Source organism: Cavia porcellus, unplaced genomic scaffold, assembly GCF_034190915.1.
Source record: "Cavia porcellus strain 051 isolate PalLab524CR breed Dunkin Hartley unplaced genomic scaffold, mCavPor4.1 scaffold_12, whole genome shotgun sequence".
NCBI lineage: Eukaryota > Metazoa > Chordata > Mammalia > Rodentia > Caviidae > Cavia > Cavia porcellus.
In genome coordinates this window covers 58919277-58930138 of record NW_026947495.1, presented here as the reverse complement: position 1 = coordinate 58930138, position 10862 = coordinate 58919277, and the positions used below count along the sequence as shown (strand labels likewise).

The 10862-nt window shown below is 49.9% G+C and overlaps 1 protein-coding gene across 1 annotated transcript in view; it reads right to left on the bottom strand.

Moving 5' to 3' along the window:
- Positions 1 to 7210: 7210 nt before the first annotated feature.
- Gorasp2 (golgi reassembly stacking protein 2) overlaps positions 7211 to 10862 on the bottom strand; it is a 30866-nt gene continuing 27214 nt past the window's right edge. The window contains exons 9-10 of the mRNA XM_003478631.5: positions 9994 to 10104; positions 7211 to 8889 (exon numbers count right to left, since the gene is read on the bottom strand). Coding sequence (XP_003478679.1) covers positions 8549 to 8889; positions 9994 to 10104 — 452 coding nt within the window. The 3' untranslated portion in view covers positions 7211 to 8548. The remainder of the gene's footprint in view (positions 8890 to 9993; positions 10105 to 10862) is intronic.

Genomic DNA, 10862 nt, shown 5'->3' with positions numbered 1-10862 from the left:
TAGGAGAACTGCACTGTCTCTGGAAATTCGAGAGCCTTGAAAAAGCCTTGGCAGACACAGAGGCAGGTAAGCGCCTTGGTTATTAAAACCAAGAAGAGCACTGAGCTCCTGGACTGTTTCAGCAGGAGGTTGTTTCTTGTTTTTTGTTTGTTTTATTTTGTTTTGACTAATGATTACACCAAGAGCCTTTGCACTGAGCTACATTCTCAGCCTGTTTATTTATTTGAGACAGGTTCTCATGAAGGAGCTAAATTGCCCAGGTTGAATTTGTGATCCTCCTGCCTCAGCCTCCCAAAGTGGAGGAATTACAGATGACTGGCTTTCTTATTTTTCAGCTCTTGGTTGTAACAGATCGAATTGGTTGTAACGTTTGTGCTCTTTACAGCAGAAGTACACAGGTTTTACAAGCTGATCTCAGCTGAGCCAATGTTAGAACTGTGTGTACTTCATCTTCCCAACAGTTACCATTATGTCCAGCCACAGGACCCACAGGCCACAACAGTGCCTGGACAGTGTGGACTCCTACCGTCAGGTCTCCCGACAGCCCCTCAGAATAGCTGCTCTCACCACACTACACTGCGGACATCCACAAATACAGCCCTGCAGATCAGCCCCAGTGCTGGTGCTCCAGTCTAGCATGGGCGGGGGCCTCTCGGGAGAGTGCTTCTGTGTATGGCCTTCGCTGTGGTCCTGGAAGAAATATTGGCACCCTCTGTAGGACATCATGTTTTCTCTGGCTTTCCAACTTTCATCTGTCCTCCCCAACCCCATGAAGTAACTCTGTGTTTGCGGTAAGAAAAAGGTAATTCAAATGTGTGTTTAAAAGTTTTGTTAAAAAAAAAAAAGTTTTAGAGAAAACCAGCCAGCATCTCCCGAGATGTTGGAACTTAGGGCGCTGGGAAACCAAGCAAGCACCTCCCCTCCCTGGTAAGCGGTGGCGGTGTGGCAGACTGCAGCCCTTCCAGGGGGAGAACCAGCAGCAGCTCCTGAGATCTTGCGCCATGTTGGAACTGAGGATGCTGGGAAATCAAGCAACCAGCTCACCTGCCTGGTAAGCAGCCGTGAGTCTATGGGCACCCAATCATTCCATCCCCCCCCTCATTAGCAAATGGGAGCCAGAGGTCTGAGCATCTCTTGGGAGGTTGACCATGTGCAGTATAGCAAATAGGGGGATTTCCTTCTACCACCTCTTTGAAGGCAAATATTATTATCACTGTTTTGCTTTGTTCTGATTAATTGTATTGCTCTATTTAATATTCTTTGATAAGTTCTATAATGTTCTGTATTGGTTTGATTTTGCTATACCTGATGGAAGAACAACTATTGTGAAGATAATGAGATATACTATGGCACTTATTACTGTTATTCCGGTAACCTGTTGTGACGTTCTGTACCAATTTCAATGCATTATCTCGATTGGTTTTCTTCTGTCTTGTTCTGTTGTATTTCACTACCTTCAAAACAATAAAAAAATTTTTAAAAGTTTTAGGAGATGAGGGTTAGGTGCCGAGCATGGGAGAGATCCTGGTTCAAGTTCCAGCACTGCAAATCATCATCATCATCATCTCCATCACCACCAACATCGTCTTCATCACCATCTTCATCATCCTCACCACGATGTAATCCTAATAGTAATTCTGGCAGTGCAGGAGTGTGTAAGCAAAAAAATGAGGTCACACACCTCACCCAGATTCAAGTCCTTGAAGATGTTTGCGCTGAGGCTCAGGCAGTCCTCCGAGTGCTCCTCTCACACAGGCCGGGCCTGGGCAGACAGCTGGTCCCGGGGTAAGAGGGTAACAGGCCATTCAGAGATCCACTGTCACTATCAGTCTGGTTCCTGAGTAAGAGAACTGGCAACACTCAGTTACGAAGGTAGATAACCGATGGGCACAGAGCGAGGAAAACAGGCTGGAAAGCTCAAAATTTCTGTCACTTCGCCAGTCATTGTCTGGGGACAATTTTTTCCCTCAGATTTATATTCAAAGTAATTGCTTCACATTTGCTGGGGAGGATGCTTTTTGAGACAGAAGCAGTTCAGGCTGGCTTTGAATATTGTAACCCCCCAAAAAAACAGGGTCCATGATGAAAAACAGGGCAAGAGAGCCCCGAGATGATAAATGGGGCAAGACGACGTCTTTTTTTAAAAGAAGCGCTTTTATTTTAGCTGGCCCAGCGACACAGTGCAGATGGAATTTGCAAAGCTGTGCAACTGAGTTAGAATTTTGACTGATTTTTGTAGTTCATTTATGATTAGCTCATTGATCACTAAGTACATAGTGATGAGAAACAGAAACAAGGTGGGCCTTTGTTCCCCTTTGCTTGAGGTCAGAGGCATTTCACAGTGGGTGGTTAGCCCACTCATAGCCCTTGGTCTGCCAATTCCATAAACATTTGTCTCTCATAAAGGGAACATGATTGACACAGCATCCTTTGTCTCTTACAAGGGAACAAAACTTGACATAGCAAACAGGTTTCTAAGGTGGTGGTGGGGAACAACGCATACAAAACAGCATGACAATGCGGTCAGTTAATTTATAACAATGTAGTTGGTGTTCCAGGTACATGGTTACTAGGGCGATAAGCATAGAGTATAACATTGAGCTCACTTTGTAGCCCAGGCTGCTCTCAAACTTGCAATGATACTCCTGCCTCAGCCTCACTAGTGCTGGGATCACAGGTATGTGCCACAATACCCAGTTTAACTGCTTCACATTTTGTCAGTGACAGCCCACTGGATTCCAAAGAATGAAGTCCAAGAGGACCTTATTTTCTGACCCTGGACCCCCACAGGCTCTGAATCCTGAACTATAAGGAAGTGCCCATCTCCCAGGTCCCTCCTCTTTCCCCACCTCAACTGCAAGTACCAGGGTAACAGAGGGTAACTTAGGGGGCACCAGGGAAACACTGGGTGACTCGGATGCCTGTGAGGTCAGGAAGCAGGGCCAGGCCGCCGAAGGGCTGACTGGATGGGGTTGCTGGAGAACGGGCTGTGGCGTGGCCGGCCATGGCTGAACTGAGAACCACCTCAGGGGGCAAGGTAGGCCCCAGCTGAGGCTACCTGGGGACCTTCTGGGTAGTTTTCCTTAAGCAGTATCATCTGTTGCTCTGAGCGGTCCTTGAACTCCTCCCAGATCCTGCTCAGGTCTCCTCCATTGTCCACCCCACTCTTTGCTTGTCCTGATCAAATATGGGCTGCCCAGGGTCAGTCCTAGCAGGGTCAGGAGCTCGGCCCAGGATTTCACACCTCCTGAGCCCTAAACCCCATCCTGGGTGTCTCACTCTTTGAGCCTTTGCTGTGCACCCGTTTAGGGTGTTGGGAGCCTAGGAACAGACCTCAGCAGGGGGCACAGGCTCAAGGGGGCTCGTTTCCATGTGGGACTGATCTTTTGCCAGATTTGTGACATTTCAAGAGAAAACAAATCTGGATTTATGGGAAAACTTCTGATTTTTAAATACTGGCCATTCATATATTAATCCATACAGGGCAGTTGAAAGGACTCGTGTTTGGTGGGGGCCGCAGGCTGCCCCCCCAAGAGTGCTGCACAGAGCTGGCTCGGTTCTGCGTCCCCACCTGTGACACTGTGGACAGTGTCACCATGATTATCATCTCCAGCCATAGAGGCCTTTGTGGAGCAAGGGCTTGTGCCTGTCTCCTGCCAGGGGACTTGGTGTCATCCCAACTCTCCTAAGCGGTGGTGGCATGTGGGGTTTCCTCTGCCTGCGTTGCACTGTAGTGGCGGTGTTCATGTCACTCCTGGGGAAGGCCCCAGTTCCTTCACCTCTTGACAATTTTTACCAACATTCACTAGGGTTAGCCTTTCTGTTCCCTATTTCCAAGTCTGTGTCACTTCCCCTGTGCTCTTTCCTAAAACCCACATCCGTATGTAAACTCTACCTGGAAACCTTCCAGAAAACTCAAATCCCTGGCCCTGTTTACACTTGTTTTGTCCAATTCTTTGTTCAAGATGAGAGAAACCTCAGGAACCACCTCCAGGAGACTCCAGCACCCCAGACCAGGAGCAGTGATCAGCTCTGCCCTTCCACTGACCTGCTGCTCTGGAGTGTGATGTTAATTCCGCACTCTTCAACCGGACTTCTTAAAAACATTGATTCGTTTTGCTGGAAATTGTTCTTCCTAAATCTAATACAAGAAATGTCAGTGCTAATCCAGGTGTGGTGGTGCACACCCATAATCCCAGCACTCAGGAGGTTGAGGCAGGAGGCTTAAATTTCAGGCCAGTTTGGGCTACACAGCAAGATTCTGTCTAAGAAAGAAAAAAAGAAATCAGTGCTCAGAGGGTCCTTCCTCAGTGGTAACTTGGTAGACAGGGACCTTCCTGTGGCTTTATTCACCCCACACAACGTGCCAGTCCCAAATCTCAGTTATCAACATAGGAGGGAGAAATGTCAGCATTTAGAGTGCTGTGTGCCCCCTCCTTCCTTGGGGATGTTTTTACACACTCTAGGAGTCAGGGACTGTACTGTAATGGACAGGCCTGAGACCTAACAGAAAGGGAAAGCCCTGCGGGCTTGTGTGGAGACCTGGCCTTCCCTAATGCTTGCAATCTCAGGGTCTTATTTTCCATCCTAGGCACAGTACCCACAGCTCGAAGGAGGAAAGATGTAGCTCGTCTCACAGTTTCTAGAGGTTTCAGTCCAAAGGGGGCTGGCTCCAAGGCAGGGCAGCACACAGGGGGCCTGGTGGGGGCCGGCAGAGGGAGGTAAAGGAAGGAGGAAATATGCCCAGCCCGGGGACCTCCAGTCAGGCGCCACCTCCAAGTCACATTCAGTGAACTCGTCGGTGCATCAATCCCTGATGGGTAGTGATTCACTCAGCTCCCAACAGTCCCATCTATGAGCACATGCGGCTCTTGGGAGACATCTAGATAGAAACCGTAACACCCAGCATTTGGAAGGCCGATATGGGGGGGGTCCTGAGTTTGAATCTAGCCTTGGTTACATGGCCAGACCTTGACTCAAAACAAAACTTATAAAAAACAAAACTTCTATAAAAACACTTTTGACAAATCATTGACATAAGATGTATTTTATTTTCTAATAAAATAAATGTATCTAGTAAAATAAATGTACCTCAGTAGCCAGCAGATTGAGGTTACAACAGGGCGCACCCTTGAACTTTTAGCCCCTCCCCCGCCCGGGAAGTGCAGGCCCGCGAAGCCTCCATAGCTGCCGCGGTCCCCTCCTGGCCACAGCCCTTCTGGCACCTGTCTTGCTGCCCTGTTTCCAGGAAGGCCTACGGAGCTGCCTTATTTTCCCGTCACTCCTGAGTTCCTTCAAGGTGGGACCGAATGTTCTGGGCCACCGTGGTGGCTGCAGCAGCTCTCGGGCTTCCCTGCTGGGATGGTGGGGACCAGCCACTTCCGGGCTTCTGTTGGTGCCTCGTGGTGCCAGGAAGCTGCTTCTGGGTCTCCGGCGTTCTCAGGAAATGAGCTAAGAGCAGCTGCTCTAAGGTAAGCAGTCCCGCAGTGGGCCACAGAGAACAGAAGAAACTCACGGAAAAGAAGTTACACAGATTCAGCATCCTGGCTGCCCCGATGGCCTTGGTGACAGCAGGGCCATCTCCAGCCTCACCTGAAGCTCACTGCCTTGCTCCTCTGGAATCACCCCTCAGGGCTCCCCTGTGCAAGCGCCAGGCTGCAGGACCAGACTGACACTCAAGTGCTGACTTCTAGCTGCCTGCCTCAGCACCTCCGTGGCGCGGACACTTGGACGACTGCCCTCTCCTCAGCGCCCTCCCCTTTCTGCTGGCTTCTGTTGGCTCAGACTGTGGGCAGATGGGTGGCTTCTCATTGTCCCCCCTGGCCTGTTCCCCATCTCCCCTGCATCTCCCAGCCTTTCAGCTAGATGTGATCATGTGGCTCCAGTGGCCAGAAGGGTGACTGCCACTGCACTGTGCAAAATTGGTCCTAAGTGCCCTAAAGGAAGGTGGGCTCCCGTCTCCTGGCTGGAGGACACACGGCCTGGAGCTCCAGCTGTCATCTGAGTGCACCTGGAGCTCCAGCTGTCATCTGAGTGCACCTGGAGCTCCAGCTGTCATCTGAGTGCACCTGGAGCTCCAGCTGTCATCTGAGTGCACCTGGAGCTCCAGCGGTCATCTGAGTGCACCTGGAGCTCCAGCTGTCAACTGAGTGCACCTGGAGCTCCAGCTGTCATCTGAGTGCACCTGGAGCTCCAGCTGTCATCTGAGTGCACCTGGAGCTCCAGCTGTCATCTGAGTGCACCTGGAGCTCCAGCTGTCATCTGAGTGCACCTTGACTTCTGGAGTGGAAGCCACCTTCAGCAGAACCCCAGATGAAGCCAAATCAGGATCTCCGACTGCTGGATCCTGTGTCCTGATGACTATCTGAATATGAGAGCAGCAAGCTTTCTGCTAAACCACCACTGCTGTGAGTTGACGATCGAAGCTATCTGAACTTATTCAAACTTAATGTCCTCTGCACAGCGAGGTTTCCAAGGTCCTTCCAACCTGGGCTCCTCCTGTCCCCAGCTATTGTGGAGCTGGTCTCCACGACTGGAGCACTTACCCTGGGACACTGGCTCCTTGGCCTGTCTTTCGTGCAAGGCCACAGGGAGTGGCCTGCTGTCAGGGTCACTGCCGTGTAACCCAGCACAGGTTCTGTTGTCTAAGGTCTGAAACTGGGGCCAGCTCAGTGGAGAGATCACTTGCCTAGCGTCCCCAACACTGGGGAAAAAAGCTTAATATAAAGTTTGAAACTAAGGGGCTGGAGTGTAGCCTCACAGAAAAGTACGTGCCAGGCACTCACAAGGTCTGGGTCCCAGCCCCTCCACCAAGAGAAAAGACCAAAGGCTTCCCCAAGGAGAGCAGCGAACACTCAAATGCTTTCCGTCTTAGGGAGGGCCAGGGAGTGGACCTAGGCTAGGTCTGGGCAGACCCTGGGCTGCGTGTGGAGCCCCCACCAGTCCCCAAGTTCAGAACAACTGCACAGGAGCAGCTGCTTTAAACCACTTTGTATAGCCTGAAAATCACTCACTTGCTTTCTACTAAGGGACTCCTAACATTTTGGGGTTCTATCTTCTGGAAAGTATTAACCTTCTCGATTTTTCCTATCCTGTAAAGTAAAAAAGTGCCAACATTTAAAATATGCTTGTGGGAAAGAAAATACACTTGTGAATATTTTCTCTACCAGTTATAAGCTCCTTTGTAAAAGTACAATGGTTACCTGAGACACATAGTCTAAAAATATTTATTATGTGAACAAAAGATGCGATTATCCAGAGCTGGGGTCTTTTTCCTTTTTGCTGGTAGGGTAACCAGGAATCAAATTCATGCTTGCCAGACAGGTGCTGCCCTGCTGAGCTAGACCCTTGGCCCGATCCTTGGCCCCTTTGGGGTCTTTTTTGATCACCCAGCTTCAAGGACACATTTGGATCCAGGGACAGCTGATGCCAGTGCTTGCCACAGCGAGGTGCCGCTGGCACTGTCACCAGCTTCCAGCTGAGCAGTGGGAGATGAAGGACGTGTGCGGTCACCTCAGTGATGGCCTCTGTTACAGGGCATCCGTGTCTACCAGCACCAGGTCAGTGACCGGCCAGCCATTTTCATCTTATTTCAAAAAGGGATATAACACACATTTAACGTCATTCAATACATCAATTTTAGTTAACCTACCATCTTAGAACAACCAAACAGAATTACTTTAACGATGTGGATCTACTGGAGAAGAACAAGCGTACAACTGGCTTGTAACTTAAGTGTAACACAAGAACAAAACTCAAACGTCCCGTATTTATTGCTGTATCTGTTTTCCCAGTCTACCTGTACTGTAAGCAGCTACAAGTGCCACCTTCTGCTTTAAAACCGTGGACCGTGTCCTTTATTTTCTTTAAATGTCATCTGAACGGTGGACGTATAAAGCAACAGCAGCAGTTACAAAATGTTGTCTGAGTGACACTGAGAGCTTGGAGCAAGGTTCTGTGTAGAGGCTGAATAAAAATATGTTCAATTAATAGTGCACACCATGTAACTTGAACAAACATCTTCAACTGGAATTTTTGTATAAACCTTAATAGAGATGCGACTCAGAGACCAAAAGTAAAGCATCTTTTCCTTTTACAGTTAGGTGAAGTGGTCTGCACTTTTGCGAATGATTTAAATGATGTAAAGTACAAGAAATGTTGTGTATGAGCAGTAGGCATAAAATGTTTCAATTTTCGTACGGAAGGAGCAGCAGGGGACAGGGAGCTGAGTAGACACCCTGGCACCTCCTTCCCCAAAGATGCACACCCCAGAATGGCAGCAGATGCCTGGCGGCAGGCCACGCCAACAATTCTTTTTGGTTGTTTAAAGTACAAGCACTTTCTGATCACGGCTTCCCTGCAGTGGACCCCAGCCCGCCTTGGCAGGACACAAGCCCACGTACTCTCGCATCGGTTTCCCCTTAGAATTATTTACACAATGCCTACAGATACAGTACAAACTAGTATGAAATTAATGATAGTTTGCATTTCCAGACAGCTTCCGTGGCTAAATAAATACACCACGCTGGTTCTGAAGAACAGTTCAAAGTTAAGGTGACTCAGCAGCACTTGCATCCGTGACAGCAGACGCAGGCCTTTCACTGGCTGGCGTGGAGGCCCCGGCTCTGTCCTCCATGCTGGTGGGGGCCCTGGGAGCAGGGGACGCAGCATCCACAGTGAGTGAGGTGGCCTCGCCTGCCATTGCAGTAGTCATGATGGGGTCGGAAGGAAGGCTGCTGGTGGGCGGGAGGGAGGACAGCAGCTCGCCTGCACTGGCCGCAGAGGAGCCCTCTGGAACCAAGGGGAATGACGAGAGGAGCTCGGCGGGCATGGGGAGAGGTGTGATGCCAGGCAGGTTACGAGGAGGCAAGGCAGGAAGAGGTGGCAAACCTAGGATGGAAATGGCACAGGTCACGCGTCCTCGCAGCACTAGAAGAGCAGTCCTGACACAGCCAGAAGAGTATCCGTGTTTCATTAAGGACACTGATGCTAAGGACAGTACACAGATCATAACCTTTGCTCCTCTCCGGCCAGGGGCCACGACAGTTAAATATTTATCCCTGTGACAGTGGCTGGCCAGGGCAAAGGTTCTCGGGTGTCGCCTTGGCATGGCACTGGACAGAAGCAGGCCCGCTTGGCAGGCAATGTGGTGCCAATGGTTGGGCAAAGGGGCTCCCACTCCCCCAGACAAGCTGTGAGCCGGGCTGCAGTAAGTGGTAGCAGCCTGAGTTCCCTAGGACTTCCGCATGCTGAAAACTGAGCACATGGACACATACGGACAGTGTTCCACAACGGACAAAGTCACAGTCTAGGCGAAGGTGACCACGGCACGGGCTGCAGCAGGGTCTGGCACTGCCATCGCTCTTGAACCACCCCAGAGTGCTCGGCTGCTCTAACAGCAGGTCTGGGGGGCGCAGCTGCTTCAGCTTCATCGCTGCACGAAGCCTACGGGAGCGCTGCACGTCTGTCTCCCCACTGCGGGCTCGCGCATTTACTTATGGAAACACTGGTTCATCATGGGGACATTTACAAGCTCAGCTGGCTGGACAAGGAGGACCACTTCACAGCCCAAGCTCCTAGTTCCAGCGCCCAGCCGCAGCTGAGCAACACGGGCACCACCCCTACCCTGCTGTCCGCCACCCGGACACCAAGAGAATTACAGGGACGCACGGGCCCTCCCAGGTGAACTGTTCCAATTCACTTCCCGGGCCAATTCACTGTGCAATGCCGGCAGCTGCTCTCTATCCCACAACTGCCTTTCTGGTACTCGAGCTGTGAGTACAGAGAGGAGAAGATGGAGAGAGGAGGCAGAGGACAATCACCAAGATGGTCTTTTCTCCTCTTTTTATTTTTAAGCTTATAAATAAGCTTAAAATTTACCTGAAGTGGATGAATTGTGCTACATCGACTCGCCCTTTCCAGATAAAAACTGAACTACAGAACCAGCCTTCCTGAGGGCAGCTTTTTCTTCAGGGGGGGAGACGGGCACCGTACCTGAGCTCCCGAGCTCCGGTAAGCCGAGGCCTGGCATGAGGTGTGGTGTGGGCAGGTTGAGGTTGGGGAGGCTGGGTAGGTCGGGCAGTCCTGCAGGCAAAGGCATCAGACCTGCGCCAGGGGCAGAAAAGAACAAAGCGCAATCACTTCACCTGGGCCGGAAGTCAGTCCTGTGTACTGAAAAACAGCCCACCAGCAGAGTGACTACTTCACGTGTGGCAGTTCTGTCCTGTTAAGGGCATGGGAGCCTCAGAATCTTCTTCAGCTGAAATAGCTAAGTGACTAGACGGCTACACAGGTAAAAATTAAAATACTAACAAATACCTTAAAATTCTGGAACAAGAATGATGTGGCCTAAGTGCCTGGGAGAAAAGGCTAATCTATTTTAGCAATTATAGTAGTTACATTGAACTGAATTTTTCTTTGATGGTTGAGATTTGCAGCTTTTCTCTAGCTTTTCTGCTTATTTTATTCTGAAATAACTTCTGATTTAATGGCTGCAAAATTAGTAACAAGAATCCCCACATCCCCTACACCCCAGTCCCTACAGCAAGCCCTGTACTGCACCTGCTTCGTCATCCTGCTGACCTGCATGCTTGGTCATGGCTTCACACCCCGGAGCGATGACGACCTCTTTACAATTAAAAACCCTCAACGTGAAAATACACTTACTCACTGAAAAAATATTTGACTGCTGTCAAGAATATAAAAGGAACTGGTTTTCACTGGGAATAACTAAGAAAAATATACAAAGTTCAATGTTATGGCTTGTTATGATTTGTGTCTAGATGTCCCTCTAAGGTCACATGAGGTCCTAGGGCTTTGGCAGAGGTGTGGTGTGTGATTAGTTTGCTGACTGGACTAGCACC